The 19,360-nt window shown below is 42.8% G+C and overlaps 1 protein-coding gene across 8 annotated transcripts in view; it reads right to left on the reverse strand.

The window, feature by feature from the left end:
* lrch1 (leucine-rich repeats and calponin homology (CH) domain containing 1) overlaps positions 1–19,360 on the reverse strand; it is a 106,354-nt gene that overhangs the window by 22,897 nt on the left and 64,097 nt on the right. For 7 of the 8 annotated variants that reach the window (XM_015965793.3, XM_015965790.3, XM_015965792.3 and 4 more), the window contains exons 5-12: positions 17,900–18,036; positions 17,584–17,702; positions 9,931–10,018; positions 9,560–9,665; positions 6,538–6,653; positions 3,453–3,523; positions 3,118–3,204; positions 2,882–2,959 (exon numbers count right to left, since the gene is read on the reverse strand). In XM_015965793.3, coding sequence (XP_015821279.1) covers positions 2,882–2,959; positions 3,118–3,204; positions 3,453–3,523; positions 6,538–6,653; positions 9,560–9,665; positions 9,931–10,018; positions 17,584–17,702; positions 17,900–18,036 — 802 coding nt within the window. The remainder of the gene's footprint in view (positions 1–2,881; positions 2,960–3,117; positions 3,205–3,452; positions 3,524–6,537; positions 6,654–9,559; positions 9,666–9,930; positions 10,019–17,583; positions 17,703–17,899; positions 18,037–19,360) is intronic. The other variant, XM_015965787.3, reaches the window with a different exon arrangement.

Raw genomic sequence — 19,360 nt, forward strand, 5'->3', positions numbered from 1 at the left:
ATTTGAGAACTTAAAACTGCAAAAGTAGATTTGAAAAACAAAGTAGCTTCAACTTTTTTTCATGCCTCTCAACAACGTTCTAAAGCGTCATTATTAGCGTCTCAGGGAAGTTACCCGAGGGGAGGGCGCGTGTTCAGCGACTACGTTTGCGTTAAAAACCTAGCTTGCTTACAGATTTGTTATAACAGCTTTAAAGGTTGGGTAGCCTTCATTTTGTTAGCTACCTCAGGTGAACTCTATCTCTAGCACATTCGGGACCCGCTAGTTGTTAGTTAGCTTGCTGCAACCTGCAAACCCCATCCCGCAAGATCCTGGAGGACCTGCGGGATCCCCATCTCATCGCAGGGTTCTATCTGGAACCACACTGGAGCAGATACTGAAAATCTGACAAACCATTACTTATGGAAATGCCGTCCAACTGAAATTAGGGATGCACCGATCAGGTTTTTTGCTGCTGATCACCGATACCGATCACGTGGATTGGCCAGAAATTTTCTACAACATTATAATGAGTGGTACAAACTACATAATCTGGGAATAAAGGAAATGCAACCTAATCTAAAATGGTCTGTATTAGGGTTGTCACGGTGTGAAAATTTAACCTCACGGTTATTGTGACCAAAATTACCACAGTTTTCGGTATCATCGCAGTATTTTTTTTAAACGTGCTACATTTTCACACAATTAAATAAACCCTGTATGTCAGGAAAATATTGTCCTCAGTTTGTGTCTAAATTTTGCCTAAAATGTGTTATTTTGTAATTATGTTGTTTATTTGTTTACATTTTTCCCCTTTAGTCTTTAAAATAACAATATTTGCCCATAACTTCTTATTTTGTCTGTTTGATGTCATCATTTAAAAATATTAGACCAGATGATACTCAGTACTCAAGTAGCCTTCTAATCAGATACTTTTTTACCCTTACTTGAGTAATAAACCCTATATCAGGAAACTATTGTCCTCTGTTTGTGTCCTTCCAGTGAGCTTTGCAGATGTGGGAAAATGTCATCAGGCAGTAATCGTTGTTAAATTCATAATTATTCTCTGAGAGACCAACTCTTATCTGCCCCTGGGAGCCCCGTAATGCATAGCGTCATTTCAACATGGGGGTGTCCGCGACACGGTTTATATGCAGGTAGCGGCGCTGCGGCTGCTTTATATAGCGACTCGTTGCATTCTCCCTCAACCCAAATCCTCGGATCACGCATTTTAGCTAAAACGCTAACGTTAGCTTGCCTTGCGTTGACTGTAGAGTTGTGGGTGATGGTCACGCAGATGTGTCATGAGATTTGAAGCGTTGCTGCCTTTCACAGACACTTTTTCTGCACGTGCTGCAAACAGGATAGCCGTCTTCTAACAACTCCCTCGGCATTCTTCAAATATCCAAAATATGCCCGTACTTCCCACTTTGTCTTCTTTGAGGGATAATAAATGTCCTCCTGAGCGCTGCCGTTTCCTCCTTTGACCATTATTTCAGCATTAGCTTCAAGAAAGTTTTGGTTGTAAACAACAAAGTGCGCATGTGCCGCCGGCAACTTCAGCAGATGATATGGTGGCTGGTAAGGGTCACCGTGCCTACACCGCAGCCACGGTAACCCACCGAGATAATATAGTTTTTTTTTAAAACAAGACGGTTATTATTGTCAACTCTTTTTTTTACCGGGGTTTACCGCTACACTGGTTACCGTGACAACCGTCCTTGATCGGTCTGCTTTGATCTATTTTGAAAATTCCGATCAAAACCGATAGGGGCGCTATCGGCCGATTACGATCAAATGCCGATCCATCGGTGCATCCCTAACTGAAATGAATCAATTCAAGCCATAATGTGTATATACTAAAGGAACTGTGGTATTAGTTCTCGACTGGCATGGGAATGTCTTAGTATTGCCCTAGAGGAGCTCGCCCAAGAAGCTGGGGAGAGAGAAGTTTGCTTCTCTACTTAGGGTGCTGCTGTCGCAATCCAACTCTGGATAAGAAGGCGGCTAAATGAATGGAGACGTGATGCGGTGTGCAGCAACGGCTAACATTACTAGCAACCAAATGGAAGTTGATGGGTGGATAAATAAATGAAGATGTGAAGCTACCCGGAGCGCCTAGCAACAATCGGTAACGATTTTTCTGCATTTCTGCTGAGTGGTTGTGTGCGGCTCACATAGCGTGAATAACCAGCAAAGTTCTACTGACAGAGACAGCTGTGCGTTCTCTCAGTGATTAGAGAGACTTTGGTGTTTGCATCACAGCATGAACTAGCTTGGCTCAGGAGTTGTTTGTCCTGGAACCACTGTGGTGCTTTTACACTGGCGTTTAAACGTGTGTGTGCATATAGCACACAACCAAAGTCATTTCAGGGATTATATCACTTGGATTTTACACAGTACTTAATCTACAATACAGTCAGTAGAAAAAAGCAGGAACTCTAGCCTGAAGCCAGGCTAGCTTAGCTCATCAATCCTGGTGGATATAAACTGTTTCTCTGGAGAAAGCCCATTCAGAAAAGCGGCTTACAACAGGTAAGATAGTCATTATTTATACAGAACCAGGCTTCAAAGCAGCCAAAAACGCTATCATTAGGGTCGCAGGGATTAACCGGTTTGGCTATTAAACCCAGATACCCCCTTCCCCCCACCTGTAAAGATGTCTCCAACACCACCAATAGAAAACTAAAAGACAATAGCGCGACCTGCACGGACAAAAACAAAAGTGCACACGCAGCAGAAGCAGAACCGGTGACAGCAACCATCAGGACTGCTCCATTTCCACCTAGGAAGAATCTCCTGTGTGGGAATATATCTAATACATCTAAAATATTTGATTTTATATTTGTCATTATTATTATTATTAATATTATTTTCTTAAGGTTCACACTCAGGAACTTACTTTAAAGACTCGTCCACTGTGACCATCTCCACTGGGTACAGCTGGACTCCCGACAGGTCGTCCTGCTCCGTGTTCACTCTGACACACAACATGTGACGGTTAACAGCAACCCTGTTTAGTACCATGCTGCAGTTTACATAAACCCAAGCACAACATCTCAGCAGACCTAGCTCAAGCAGGGAGGACTCTGGTTTTAGCTCAGTAACTGAAACTGTGGTTTGTTTATTGTCTCTCACCTGCTGGGGTCCTGCAGCAGCTCCACAGCCTCCTGCAGTTGGTTGATCATGTCGATGTGGAGCTCCGTGCCTCTCAGGACCTTGGACCTAAGGCGACGGACACACAAATAAAAATGTATATCAGCTGGTTTTTAAATGACCCCTGTGAATAATCTAAATCTGGAATGAGAACAAAATCAGCAGTGACATGGTGGGAACAGCTTGGAAGGACAGAATGTTGTCAGGGGAACGTTGAAATCCTAGTTTCTGGGTGATCCGGGATGATGGTTTTGTGAGTTATAAATATGACGTGATCTAAGGCAAACCATTAAAACATATAAGAACGAATTACATACGTTTGATGGGTTTGCCAGTGTGGGTCTTCCTCTATCCTCAGGGGTTCTTCAAAGTCTCTTGCTGTTCGACCCTGCACACACACACACACACACACATACACACGCACACACATGCACACACACACACACACACACACACACACACACACACACACACACACACACACACACACACACACACACACACACACACACACACACATCAGTACCAGCTGTAGCGGTCACATGACCCAAATCCTTAATCAGCCATTGGTCTGAAGTAAGAGACGTTACCACCACCTTCTCTTTACAATAACAACACTGTGGCCAAGACTTCTGTCCCTTCTCTGCTCATCTCACCTCATCCTTTATACGCTTTAGTTATAAGAAAGCTGATTAGTAAAAGACACATTTGGAGCTGCTTTTTAACCCTCCCGCTGTCCTAATGGGTGTGACCCCGCAAGGATAGTTGGCCATTGAGCAGGATGGATGGTTTATCCCTTGGGTCCATGTGGCAGGAGTGAGCACCACCTCACCCCTGCAACATGGACCCAAGGGATAAACCAACCATCCTGCTCAATGGCCAACTATCCTCGCGGGGTCACCCATAAAGACAGTGGGAGGGTTAAATACTAAGCAATAATAATACAGCATTCATAACACCACAGCACGGTGCATGTAGCTTTAACATCAAACTAAATGTTTCTCATTAAGAGTCACTTTCAGCTATTGCTTTTAAACGAGTTGCAGTGGCTCTTGAGCCAGGAACTTGAGCAGCCTCAGATTGGACAGCACTTTGTAGTCCTCTGCTGAGCAAAAACTTCCCTTTACAGGTTTGTGGGTTGGGTAGGAGGGCTGGACCTGCTTGAATGAAAGAGCAGTTTACTGTGCTGGTAGTAGGGCTGGGAAATACATCTAAAATGTATTGTTATCTAAATTTCTGACTCTTATCCAGATAATTGTTCCCATGTCAATAAATCTGATAATAAAAAAATGAAAAGATGTGTGTAGGTTGGCAGCGTTCATGTCCCTTTAAGAAGCTGCACCACCTTGAGTGGTGTAAAAATGTGACTCAACGTAACACACGTGACAGCCCCATCTAGTGTGTCTGCGCGTACCTGTGGTTATCGTCCATTTATCATTATCGAGGTGAAATCCTCAATATATTGTGATATTGATTTAAGGCCATATTGCCCAGTCCTAGCTGCAGGGTATTTGCAGGTTTCAGGGAGCCAAATTAAAGACTTTTTAAGACCTTTTTTAAGGCCACTTTGACCAAATTGAAGCAAACTTTTTCAATTAAATTTAAGCTATAATTTCCAGCTATTGCCTGGAACCGGTACTAACCACGTCGCAAACCTGGGATTAGCCATCCAGTTACCATTGAACTTGCACTTCCCCACTAGCTTAACCAGCTAATGTGCTCATCTAAAAATAGCCGTCGTTGTCATCTTCCTCCACTTATCCGGGTCCGGGTCGCGGGGGCAGCATCCCAACTAGGGAGCTCCAGACCGTCCTCTCCCCGGACACCTCCACCAGCTCCTCCGGCAGGACCCCAAGGCGTTCCCGGACCAGAATGGAGATGTAACCTCTCCAACGTGTCCTGGGTCGACCCGGGGGCCTCCTGCCGGCAGGACATGCCCGAAACATCTCCCCAGGGAGGCGTCCAGGAGGCATCCTGACCAGATGCCCAAACCACCTCAACTGACTCCTATCGATCCGGAGGAGCAGCGGTTCTACTCCGAGTCCCTCCCGAATGTCCGAGCTCCTCACCCTATCTCTAAGGCTGAGCCCGGCCACCCTACGGAGGAAACTCATTTTGGCCACTTGTATCCGCGATCTCGTTCTTTCGGTCATTACCCAAAGCTCATGACCATAGGTGAGGATTGGGAAGTAGATCGACCGGTAAATCGAGAGCCTGGCTTTCTGGCTCAGCTCCCTCTTCACCACGACAGATCGGCTCAGCGTCCGCATCACTGCAGACGCCGAACCAATCCGCCTGTCAATATCCTGATCCCTCCTACCCTCACTCGTGAACAAGACCCCGAGATACTTAAACTCCTCCACTTGAGGTATGAGGTGTAAAAATAGCCCTCTTTCACAACCAACTGAATGTGTACGGTTCCGCTTACGCTAACATGGTACACAAAAAACGCTGAACACTAACTATAAATTCACAACAGTTTTATAGAAATAAAAGAATCTTGTTTATTGGGTCGTTGGTAATTTAAGACCTTTGGAAACTGTACTTAAGGATTATTTGTCATTTTTAAGGATTTTTAAGGCCTTAAATTTGGAAAAACTAATTTAAGACTTTTTAAGGACCCGCAGATACCCTGTAGCTGGTAGCTAATATAAAGGCTAGCAGGTAGCTTTTTCAGTTCGCCAACCATCAATAGAAAGCACGAGAAGCTTTCTTTTTTGTTTGCGTCATGGCGGAGCCTGGAAGCAAAGGGAAGAGAGGAATGTCTTTGGAGGCGAAGCAAAAAAGTGTGAACAAGACAAAGAGCTAAAACCAGAGTGAACGTCGGCGCGGCCTACACTCGTTGGTTTCCACTTCAAACCGACAAGTAGCAACAAAGTCCTCATTTTTTCTTTGTTTCTGAACTGCCACTAATCATGCATTCATAAAAACATGCTAAACACCACAACGTTATCTGCTAATCCTGCAGCAGGGCCGTTTACAATGTTGTAATTCTGCATTCAACCAGTAGGGGAAGAAGCGACGCACTTAGTAAGTGTTAGGTTAAATAGCTGAAACAGGATCTTAAGGATTTGCTTAATTCAGGCAAAACACAGAAGAAACAGTAAACTGAAAACATGAACGAGAGCATGTTTAACATACAATCAGAAGCAGCTGATCCATGCGCTCTAATACCCACATGCCTCAGTGAAGTTCAGTATCTTTCTCCAAATATCACAACAATGATCATCCCACAGGTAAATTTATACCGACTCTACATAAAGGGACAGCTCAGACTGCAGTTACACTTAAACCCCTGCAGCCAAAAACGACAAATGCAACGGTGGAATAAATCTTCCTGGTGAACTCGTCAGTTAACTCTGTCTGGGAGGGAGGAGAGGAGGGAAAGAGGGGAGCTCTTGCCTTGATGTAGTTGATGAAGCGAGTGCTGAGAGCCGAGTCTCTGTAGCTGTACTGTTCGTTCAGGGCTTCCGTTGGGCTCTCTTCAATCAGACGCAGCGAGTCAGAGTTTGGGTCTGCTGAAATCAAACAAATGAGATCTGTCAGAATGCTTAAAGTTGTGTTGGCAATCTGCAAAACAAAGCTAGCTTTTAAACACGGTCACAGAGCTCTCACCCCTCCTATTGGAGATCATCTGTAGGCCACGCCCCCCTCATAAGGGAATGTGTATTGCTACAGTGAACGAGATAGAGCTAACATCAGTCGTCATTTTCTAGGTCCAAATGTCTTTTGTTGTCCGTGACTTGGAATGGTGCTTTTGGGACTCTGGTAGTTTGTGGCTGTTTCTCCTTCTCCGGTATTAGTGAGCAGAGAGCCTCTCAGACCAGTGGTGTTCTGTTGCTAAATACACGAGTGTGCAATGAGTGGAGGGCTCAGACAAATGCACACATGTGGCAGTTTGGCGAGACAGAAAACCAGAGGGTCCAATAGTTGCTTTTGGTCTGAGTCACATTATTGGCTGAGGTTTTTTTTTAGACGAATGCAAGAAAACCACTTCCTTATATTTATAGCTATACTATGTTAGACTGTTGGTAAGAAGCATGAAAAAAATGTTTTCAGTTCATTTATTTTGCAGACTTGCCATTTAGCTTCAAGACATTTACATAACAGGAGCAGCATTACACCGAGTATCAGAAATGCACCAAAGCTGGTACCGGGCATCAGTCCAACACCACGAGTGTGTACTCTTACACATCCGATACTACAGGGCCTAGTGCTAGTGTGATGAGAACTTTGTGTCCTTCTACCAGACATTATTAGCATGCACACAAACACTAACCAAGTAAGTGGCGGTGAAGAACCATAAAATGAATGTAGAAGAGGAGGAGACATGCAGCAACGTGACTTTCAGCATCTGGGTGGCAGTGGAGCTACGTCAGCAGTGGGCGGGTGTTTCTAGATGTATGAACAAGACTAAAGGAAGGCCGACGGCTAATTACGTTTGTACTTTGGTGAAACGTACAGGTAAATGATGCTGTTGATGCTACTTTTAAAGATGCACATCCAGTAAAGTGAGTTTTGGCAAAATCAGAAAACGACGTGGTTCTATGTCAGTAGTTAGGGTAGTAAGGTACTAGTAAAAACACGTCAAGATTATTTCTGTTCTAATGAAAACCAACATTCCATTAGTTCATTTCACTAGTCCTCGTATGGGTACTTGGTATCAGTAAGTACTCAAATATAAGTAGCTGTACTCTGGGGAATTCTGGTGTCAGTGCATCCCTACTAAATAAAATCCTAGAATTTTCATGTTATCTAAATTAGAATCATCATTTTTACTGCTATAGAAAATAATGCTTATACACGTTTCCTTCCTTTAATCTCATCATGCTGCTAAAGCAATGAGAACTATCTAAAGTCATGTTCTGCTGTCAGACTCGGTTAATGTGACCCGCCATCAGCTTAACCTAATTAAAGTCTATTTAAACCGTGTGTCCTGGGAGCTGCTGCCGTTCTATTAGAACCCCACAGACCGTGACAGACAGATCATGGCTCTGGTTAGGGTGTTCAGTGGAGTTGGGATCTCACCAGCAGCAGACACAAGTTCTCTAAGGGCGTCAGAGATTTCTGCTGCCTTAAAACAACTTCATTTCACTCGATTCATAACAGATTTGAACACCACTGTTATATTCATAAGATGGAGCATTTGTCAGTCGCCTCCTCCGACTTTTGCTTTTCACTTCAAAAAGAATTTAGCTGCTTTATAATAATAATACATTTTATTTTAAAGCACCTTTCAGAACACCCAAGGTCACTTGACAGAAAATACGTTCAGAAAATACATTAAAACAGCAATAAAACCATAATAAAACGCAAAGAAGAAAAAACAAAGAGAGAAACAGTTCAATAAAATCAGAGGTTGTAGGCAGATTTAAACATGTGTGTTTTGAGTTTGGTTTTGAAAAGGGTAAAACTGTCGATGTTCCTGATGTCTGGGGGAAGTGAGTTCCAGAGACGGGGAGCAGAGCGGCTGAAAGCTCTGCTCCCCGTGGTAGTGAGACGGGCAGAAGGAACCGCAAGATGGATGGAAGAAGAAGATCTGAGAGAACGGGAGGGGGTGTTAATACTTATAAGGTCTGAGATATATGGAGGAGAGAGGTTATGGATTGCTTTGAGGGTATGGAGGAGAATTTTGAAGATGGACCTGAATTTAACTGGGAGCCAGTGAAGCTGCTGGAGAACCGGGGTGATGTGGTGAAAGGAAGGGGTTCTGGTGATAATACAGGCTGCTGAATTCTGGACCAGTTGCAGTTTATGAAGGAGTTTGTTGGGGAGACCATAAAGAAGTGAATTGCAATAGTCGATACGGGAGGTGACGAGGCTGTGGACGAGAATGGCGGCAGTGTGAGGGGTCAGGGAGGGGCGGAGACGGTTTATGGAACGAAGATGGAAGTATGCTGACCGAATTATGTTATTAATGTGAGCTTGAAAAGAAAGTGAGCTGTCGAGGATGACAACCAGACTCTTGACCTGAGGGGAGGGGGAGACTATGGCGCTGTCAATAGTTAAAGAAAAGCTGTCAGATTTGGAGATGGTGGATTTAGTACCAACTAGAAGAAGTTCAGTTTCATTGCCGTTGAGTTTGAGGAAATTAAAGGTGAACCATGATTTGATTTCTGAGAGGCAGAGTGTAAGGGAGGATGGTGGGAGAGTTGAGTTGGCTTTAAAATTACTGCTAGCAAAAAATCTACAAGAATTAAGATAAATGAATCATTGTTATACTAGCTGCTGATTTTAGCAACATCTGTTATTTAAGTAAAAGGGGGAGACATGTTTTATTGTGCTAATATACATTAGGGCTTGTACTATAAAGTGATAAAACTAGTATTTTTCCCAAGTGTATCATCCCTTCAGAAGCTCACAGCCCAAGCTTCAATCCTTTCAGGTGTCTGCCACTGCTGATGTCCGTCGTGAGAGCGCGTACCTGTCAGGGAGCTGATGTGTTCGCTGGAGTCGTCTTTACCGATTCCTTCCTCCTCTGTGATGTTGCTCATCGGGGCATTGAGACTCAGGCTGTCTTCATCTGATGGCTAAAATAAACACAAACCCAATTCAAATAACAGGTAGATCCTAAAAGCACAAATGACTGATGAATGTTATAATAATTATGATCATTATTTTTATTATTATGATTCTTAATAATAAAATTATGATTGATACTGAGAGCAGAGTTTGTAAATTAAAGTTTCACAGTTTCTATTAATAAACATTTTTTAAATGTGTACATAAACAACGTTGGACCTAAACATGCATGCGCACGCGCAAACACTTGCTACGTAAGTAAACGTGCACTACCTCAGTGGCAGAATGCCTCTTGTCCCCGTTGTCGCTGCCGACTCCTGAGTCGCTGTCCTGTTTCTTCTGCTGCTCTATGTCCTCCACACTGCAGACACATTACACAAGTCACATGCCTGAACACACACACACATGCACACACACATACACGCACACAGGAGGGGTGTGTGTGCTTAAAGTGAAAGAGACACACTGAAACGGAGGGCGGTCCCCTCTGGAGTGAGCTAGCTGTGTGATGGAACATAGAATCGAGGCGTCCTCAGACAATCACACCTCCTTTATTCTGGTAAAGTCTCTGTTTCACTTTTATTTGTTTGATTTCTCGGATCAGACTTTTATATAGAGCATCAGTCTGTTCTCGTGTCTCTCTGGACTGAGAAAGAGTCTGTCCTGTGACAAGAACAGCTGTTTGGTAAATAACACTTAAAAACCACAAAGGAAAGACTCTCTTGTCTTTCATTGTCTCTGCCGCTCTGAGAATAATTCATGAAACTATAAACGGTCTAATATTTGCTGAAATGCCACCAGCTTCCTGAGAAATGAGTCTTTAAAAGGAACATATGATCTGTCAGAGTCTCGGCGTTCCTTATAATTAGAGGTAAATTATTCCATAACATGGGGCGAAGACAGAAAAGACCCTTTCACTCAATCCTAGACTTTCTTCCAGGAACAGTTCAATCAAAAAGGGAGGAGCTTGACAATTTGGGGCAGCAGTAGCTCAGGTGGTAGAGCGGGTTGCCTCATGATCGGAGGGTCATGGGTTCGATTCCAGCTCCCGCCAGGGGTATCCTGCTGTTGTGTCCTTGGGCAAGACACTTCACCCAACTTGCCTGTGTTAGTGGTGGTCAGAGGGGCCGACGGCGCCAAATGGCAGCCTCGCCTCTGTCAGACCTCCCCAGGGCGGCTGTGGTTACAAGTAGCTTACCATCACTAGCAGTGTGTGAATGTGAGAGTGTGTGAAAGCGTCTTTGGGTGTCTAGAAAAGCGCTATATAAGTTCAATGCATCAATTTGGCAATTTAAAAAGCAAAGATAAAACCTTAGAATTAAACCTAAAATGACCTGGCTAAAAACGCAGAGAGATAACGTTGCAGCGATGCATTCATCGTAAGCAAACGGGCTGCAGCATCGGCTTCAATCAATCAATCAATGAATCAATCAATGAATTAACTTTATTTATATAGCACTTAATCCTGCAATACATGCAACTCAAAGTGCTTAACAAATTAAAAGGGTTCCACATTCCCTCCCATCCCCAGAATTTTTAAAACAGTCTGACAATAAAACCCCTTCACAACACTCCTCCACCGACACACACACACACACACCCACATGCCCCCTTCCCCATGGTAAAAAAAATAAATAAATAAAATAAACATGACTGACTAAGATCAGATGAGCCGGACCAGCTAAGGATAAGGAAACACCATCAGGGGAGCCATCCGCCCTGACAGCAGCAGATCCACAGCAGCAGCCGAGGCACTGACACCGGGCGCCCAGGGCAGGGAGGGCAGAGACCCCCACCTCCACCTAGGCACACATGGAAAGCACTCATGACCGCCACAGCCGACCACCGCTGCTGGGGCAGAGGGCTCCCACAGAGGAAACACTGGAAAAAGGTTAAATTAAGGTTAAAATATAAAATCCAAAGAGCTAAAATAAGAATTGTAATATAAAAAGTTATATAGATGTTAAAATAATGTTGATCATAAATCTATGGTAAAAAAAAAACTGTTTAAAAAGCATGTACAAAGAAAGAATACATTAAATCAATAAAATAAATAAACTAAGTAATTAATTCATTTAAAAAGTGAGAGTATTCAGTTAAAAGCTAAGCTAAAAAGCAACGCATCGAAGAATGATCTAACCTAGCATACAGCGATGTAACAAGTTATAAAGCATGAATCACAGCTCCACGAGCACTATACTTGTACACATGCATATAAACCCACAACCGCAGCGACCTGTTCATCGAGTTTAAAACCGCTATCTAAGAACTCCTGGCAACATTAAAACCACCCAACAGACTAGAGCTGCACAACTTTACGTCTGAGCGTCAACACAGGTGTGTGCAGTCGCAGGTCCTGCTGCAGTGTCGGAGGTAAATAAACTCAACATGATCCGCAGTTCTCCCGAAGGACAGCAGACATCAATAACAACACAAAAAAGTCTGACGTGTTGTGCAGAAACTGCTATTCTATTTTAGGTCCGGCGTGCAGCTACCAGACGAACAGTGTGAACACATGACTCTTGTGAACACATGACTCTTGTGATTTGCTCTGCGGGGAATTCGCACAGTGTGAGCTGAAGCTGAGAGAAAAAGTTGCACAGTGTCCGCCCGGCTTTACGTGTCAGCAGAGAGGTAACCCGTCACCCACTCGATCAGGTACGATGTCCATATTAGGGTTGGTGCTGCAAAAGTTGACCGAGGTTTTGATAAAAACTTTGTAATAAAGAGGTGCAAAGTATTTTGTTTTTTTTCTCAAAGGTTTTCAGACGGATGTGAGACTTCTTGTGGACAAACTATTTTTGGAGGACATTAATTGCACCCCTGTGGAAGGAAAAAGATGGATTTGTATGGTGAGCTGGATATATTTGATAAAAGTGTTTACTTTGTCTACAGCTATGTTGTATCCTGGACGATACGCAGCAGCTGCTGCAGAGCAGGACGCGTAGATAAAGGCGTGCTTGTAAAGCAGCCTTTCTCAAATGGGGGTACGCGTACCCCTGGGGGTACGTAAAGAAACTCCAGGGGGTACATCAGAGAAGCAGACTGTGTCTAAAAAGAGCTTGATCACAGCAGTTGCCTCCCTGCCACCAAGGATGAAAAAGATCCTCAGTGAAGCACAAGCCCAAGTGTCTCACTAAAAAGTCTGTAAAAACACTCCGATCAGTGCAGTAATGTTAAGATTTCAGTCTTCTTTTTGATTTTAAAAAATATATTTTGAGATTTACATTTGTTTTCAGCAATTGTTATTTAAAATGACGTTGATGATTTCTTTTAGAGAACAGATATACTATGATCCCAAAAGAGAACACTTTATGTTGATATGCTTTTTATGAGCACAAATCTTTAATTATAATTAGCTTAATCATTTCTTTGGCCCGTATTTGATATATATATATTTTAATATTCCTAGTTATATATATTTTTTTTTCAAAAAGTTCAAGAGATACTACAAAAAATGTGCAGTGATTTGCACATTTATGGATTTTTCAATGGGTAATCTTATGGTTTTAAATAGTTTTATGGTGACTGTTTTCAATTAATTAATTAGAATCACATTTTAGTGATGAAAAATATTTCCAATACATTTAGTTATGGAGTATTAACATTTAAAATGTTCAAAATAGTTTTTTTTCCCCCAAATGGTTGAATTTTGTACTTGTTTATCAGTTTCAAAGTTTAATAAATCAGTCACTGAAGGCACCTATTTAAGGTCTTGTTTTTTACAACCAAAAATGTTTTTGCGCTGATTAGGGGTACTTGGCTGAAAAAAATATTTCACGGGGGGTACATAAGTGAAAAAAGGTTGAGTACCACTGTTGTAAAGAGTATAAGGTTACCTCAATTACACGGGCCTGGTTTGGAGTCGCATGGTGAGCAGAACAACAGTAAAATACGCCGGGTAAGAGTAAAGTCGCATTACCGTTAGCAGCTCATTAAGCCAAATCCCTTTAATGGTGTTGGTTTACCACCACATGAAGAACTCGAAACTTTCTAACTTTTTGGAAATCTCCTGTGATTTAGTTTTCCCTCACAGACCTTCCCAGTTTCGGCTGCTTGTCCCGAAAATTAAAAAGATCTGGTGACCTCCCTCCCTCTCTCTTGCTCGCTGTGCTGGTGGCGAGCACCGTATTGGGTCAGACCTATGCAAGGTATGGGGGCCAAAATGAAGACTACTGCCCAGCAGCAGGAGGCTATGCAAATTCCGAAGCAAACTACTGATCTGATTAATGATAAACTGGCGCCGGTAACTGAGAGGCTGTCGCTGCTTACTGAGAAATAGCACCTTTACCGGCGTTATTACTAGATACGCTAGGGACTAGCCGCCCTCGGCTGGTCATTGACTGGTTCACACACGCCCTCTGCTGTCTATTAGCATGGATAGGCTAGCGTTAGCCTGGACGGGTTGGTGTTAGCATTGGAGAGTGTTGTGGTTATTAGCCAACAAATAATTTGTAAGCTTTACTTACTCTTTCGATTCATCAATACAATTCTTAAATATGGAAAAATTTACAGATTTATTACGTAATTAGAATATCCGTGGATATGCCTCTGGGCACCACCCCTTTAATAGGGGAAAAATGAATCCAAACCTGTATCGATCTGTCTAAAGTTCGTAAAATTCTTTTAACGAGCAGCGGTCATATTCTATCCAACACAGACAAATTCACTTGAGACAAAACTTAATTGGCAATAACATTTCTTAACTAATATAATCACTTCAGCTCCTTCAAAGTGCTAGCCAATCAATATCAACCAACTGATTTTATCAAACAAACAACAAGCAATGAAACCATGGAATGATAATGTGAAATAACAATCTAATCAGACCGGTGGGGTGAGATGATGATGTGATCCAGCAATAGTGAGGCTGCTTGATGATGTAATCAGGCAGAGATAGGCTGATTACCAAACTGGAGGGAGTTTTGAAACAAAATGGCAGATCCTTTGTTTGGCTGACCAAAGGATCGAACTCTGTGTGTGTGTGTGTGTGTGTGTGTGTGTGTGTGTGTGTGTGTGTGTGTGTGTGTGTGTGTGTGTGTGTGTGTGTGTGTGTGTGTGTGTGTGTGTGTGTGTGTGTGTGTGAGCAAACGTTCACAGTAAACTTAATCAAAACACTTCAAATCGCTTTACAAAGATAAAAAAATCAACAGATCAGTCATAAAAGCAAATCACATATCTGAACAGTCTGTCAGCCTGGCCACAGCATGAACAAACTTAGATATTAAACAATAAAAGGAACGGCTTACTTTGACATGATCCATTGGCGTTTTTAGAGCGGAAGAGAGAAACCGTTTGTTATTTTAAAGCAGTCACATGGTCGACCGCTTGTTTCGGACTATTAGAGAAGCGGGAGAGAAAGAGAGAGATAAAAAAAGGAAAAAAAATCTTGAATGAACGAACACAAGGCGTCCCTCGGTGTCCGGGGCTGAGCAGATCACATGGCGTCAGCAGCTAGGCCTCAGCACACGCTGTCTGGAGCGGTAAGAGCAGAGGTGGGGGGGTCTCCTTTCACCAGATGAACTGGACGGGAAGAGGGTGATTTCCACTCTGCGCCTTGGCTTTATAGACTCGTCCAGCGGGCGGTCCCTGTATGGGCCGATATCCACTGGCGGCGTGTCAGACTTGGAGTCGCTTTATGACGTCATCAAGCTGCTGCCGGCTGCAGAGGACCATGGGACATGGAGTCCCTGCTGGCGCTGATATCAATATCCTTTATTGCCCAAGCTTCAGGGCGTAGATGGCACAGTCCTTTGGAGAAAATACTGCGTAGTAATTTTCTCATGAGGGCAGGACCCCAACAGAGAGGCTAGCCATTAGCGTGCCTAGACGTGCCACTAGCTGGATTTCCTACCCCGTTGACGGACCTTAAACATGTATAGGCTGGCATTAGCATCGGAGAGCTAGCCATTAGCATGTCTCAGAGAGTCACTAGTCAGCTAGGCACGCTAATGGCTAGCCTCTCCTATGCTAACGCCAGCCTATCCATGCTAATGGTCCGTCAAGGGGGTAAGAAATCCAGCTGGCCCTAACGCCAGGAAAAATACACACTGTCACTTGAATGTACACACAGCACCCCATATTGACAGAAAAACACAGAATTTTAGACCCTTTGCTGTGACACACATATATTTAACTCAGGAACTTTCCATTTCTTCTGATCATCCTTGAGATGGTCCTACACCTTCATTGGAGACCAGCTGTGTTTGATTTTGTGTGGATTATACTGACTGGACTTGATTAGGAAAGCCACACACCTGTCTATATAAAACCTTACAGCTCACAATGCATGTCAGAGCAGATGAGAGTCATGAAGTCAAAGGAACTGCCTGAAGAGCTCAGAGACAGAATTGTGGTAAGGCACGGATCTGGCCAAGTCTACAAAAACATCTCTGCTGTGCTTAACTGGAGAGGATCTGCGAGGAGGAATGGAAAAGGATCCCCAAATCCAGGTGTAAGAAACATGTTGCATCTTTACCCAAAAGACTCATGGCTGTATTTGCTCAAACGGTGCTTCTACTAAATACTGAGCAAAGGGTCTGAATTAGGGCTGGGACATGATTAAAAAATGTAATCTAAATTAGAGGCTTTGTAATTAATTAATCTAAATTAATCGCATTTTAATTGTTCGAGAAAATGTGCTCTCAAGCAAACTTTTAATTAAAATTATGAGACAGAGAATCAAACATTAGACATGGTTATTACTGTAAACTAAAGCTTTTAATAAAAAAATGCATTTTAATTATTCATATGTCACTGTGTGATATGAAACAAAACCCAAATCAACTAAAATGTATAATTACTAATAGAAAACACCTGCAAACGGTTCCTGAGCCTTTAAATAGTCTCTCTGTCTAGTTGAAATACTGAAATATAAGTAAAGTTAATAATCAACTTCTCCTTCAGTGATATTCGGTCTACGAGGAAGTCATGCAATGACAAAGGTTCCGCCTTGCTTGAAAGGCAAGCTGCGATTAAATGCGTGAATTTTTTTTACGCGTCATTTTTTTCTAATTAATTAATCATAATTAACACATTAAAATCCCAGCCCCATGAATAGTTAGAGCCATGTGATACTTTCCATACCCACTGTGCATGTCATGTTGGTTACCTAAACTGATCATTTTTTCTTTATGTGAGGGTGGGAACCTGCATATATTGCTACTGGTTTATATCGGTATTGGAAATTAAGAGTTAGATTATATTGGTATGTCATATATTGGTAACAAAAAAATAAAGCCTATTTTGAACATTGCTAATGTTGAAACTGCAGCATCACAGAGAGAGAGAGAGAGAGAGAGGAAGAAGCTGGACAGGTTGATAAAGACGTCCAGCTCTATCCTGGGCTGTCCTCTGGACTCAGTACGAGAGGTGGGGGACAAGAGGGTGGTGGACAAACTCAGATCAATGCTGGACCATGAGTCACATCCCCTGCAGGACACCCTGTCTGCTCTAGAGAGCAGCTGCAGTGACAGACTGATCCATCCTCACTGTGTGAATGAGAGATACCGCAGGTCTTTCCTTCCTGCCGCTGTTAAGACTCTTTAGTATGGAACCCATACATCTGTAATATTCCACTACAAACATCATCACCGACATGTGCAGTTTCACTACTACTACTACTATTGTTATTATGTGCAATAATTATTTACAATTATACTCTCATGTGATGTATTTTGTGTGCTACTACTCTCTCTCCTTGAGCTGTGGCAATGATGCAATTTTCCCACTGAGGGACACATAAAGGTATTCTTATTCTTAATAGTAAGAGATGTTGGCCACTGTTATGGCTTTATAGCTGAGTTTTAAATGATTAGAAGAAAATGCTAATCTATGAACATAAAGACTTTTCAAGACTAAAACAAACAAGAGGAAAAAACACATTTTAGCCGGGAAGGAAACAATGACACTCCCTCTATGACTGACCTGCCCGTGGTGGGACGTGTTAGGCCAGGGCGCTCCATGGCTGGCAGGTACAAAGAGTCAGGCATCTTCGCCTCGATGCTTAGATACTTGAATATGTGAACTTTACCTTTTATACAGATCTGAAAGGGAAAACAAGTCCAAGAAGCGTTCAACAGGAGACCTTCAAACATTTTTTAACCCTCCCACTGTCCTAATGGGTGACCTCGCGAGGAAAGTTGACCATTCAGTCCTGCTCAATGGTCAACTTTTCTCACAGGATCACCCATAAAGTCAGTGGGAGGGTTAAAAAAATTGATCCACAGATCCATGCAGCTACCTGTGCAGGTGGACTCTGCAGCGGGTTGTTCTCCAACTGGAGTGACTGAAGCTGTTTCATTTTTCTGTAGCACACTGGAATGGTGGACACCTTGTTGCAGGAGAAATCAAACTTCACCAGAGGAAGGTCAGCCAGGTCTAGAGGAAAGCAAAAACACAGAAAGGATGTTTAGCTTTGGACATAAGAAAGAAAATGCAATGATCAGCAGCCAATAGGATTGACAAAGATGAGTCAGAGGTAATAAATTTTACTGATTCTGTTTCCACAAGAATGTAGATTACACTGCTAAAGGTTTTACAGACCTAAACATCTTTAGTGGCTTAAAAAAAACAATAACCAAATGAGTCCAAGACATTAAACAGATCAAATATAAGACAGATGGTGAAGTCTGGGAAATCTGAGACAAGGGGACTAATATTTTTAATAGTCCTGGAGCTTTGACTTTACTCCTGAAGCCCAAATTAAAATGTCCCAAGGACACTTTCCTTCTCTCAAGGAAAAAGTCTCTTTGAATTGCTCACAAAGCTCTTAGACATTCTGAAGCCTTTAGCAAATACAAATCCTGGAAGTGCTTGCGGAAAAATTGGTCTTGGACACTGTAGTTCACCTGCTGATTCCATCTCATTCTGCTTTTATCCTTATCTGAAGTCAAGGCATGAAGGTCACAGATCCAGGAGGTAATTCTATTCATTCCTTTCCATAGTGCTACTTCCCATCTTCTCCTGGGAGATCCATGTGTGTCCCCAGGACAGAGAACATATACAGTCCCCACTGTGAGTCCTGGCTCTGTACAGGGTCTCTTCCCAGTGGGACATGCCTGGAAAACATCCTAAACAGAAGCCTGAACCACCTCAGCTAATTCCTTCCAATGAAATGTCCCCTGAGACACCAATACCAGCATGTCTCAGGAGACAGGAAACATGTCATGCTAAATGTGTCTCAAATAGCACAGGTATTTAAGAATAAGATTGTTTTTGCTCTGGCAATAGTCTAGTTAAACATAGGCAGTCTTTCCCTTAAATGTAAAGGATTGTGTTGTTGTAGATTCTCAACCAGGAGGACAGGACCACCTTCAGCATTTTTACTTTACTGGTTATCTTGAAAAGATGTGTTCAAGATCACCAGAAAGGTTCTGCTGCTTTCACTTTAAATTCAAGAGAAATGCAAGTGGCGTGAGCAAACTCCTAACCCCTGAGCCACCGTCGCCCTTCGTGTGGGGCTCGACACGCGGGAGGCGATACGCGTTCTGTTCCATGGCGAAATCGAAACTTCCGTAGTTTTGTTTGGCTGTGTCAGGTTGGAGGGAATTAAGGTTATTTAAGCGGTTCAGAGTTAAAAAAGTGGTAGATATGATGTTTCACAAGGTGCTGCTAGATTTATGTGAAATCTTACTTCTGATTTTACTGTATAAAACATAATAGTAATCAACTTCTCCTCCATGTTTGCTCGGAGGTGTACGGA

The sequence above is a fragment of the Nothobranchius furzeri genome, chromosome 14, assembly GCF_043380555.1.
Source record: "Nothobranchius furzeri strain GRZ-AD chromosome 14, NfurGRZ-RIMD1, whole genome shotgun sequence".
NCBI lineage: Eukaryota > Metazoa > Chordata > Actinopteri > Cyprinodontiformes > Nothobranchiidae > Nothobranchius > Nothobranchius furzeri.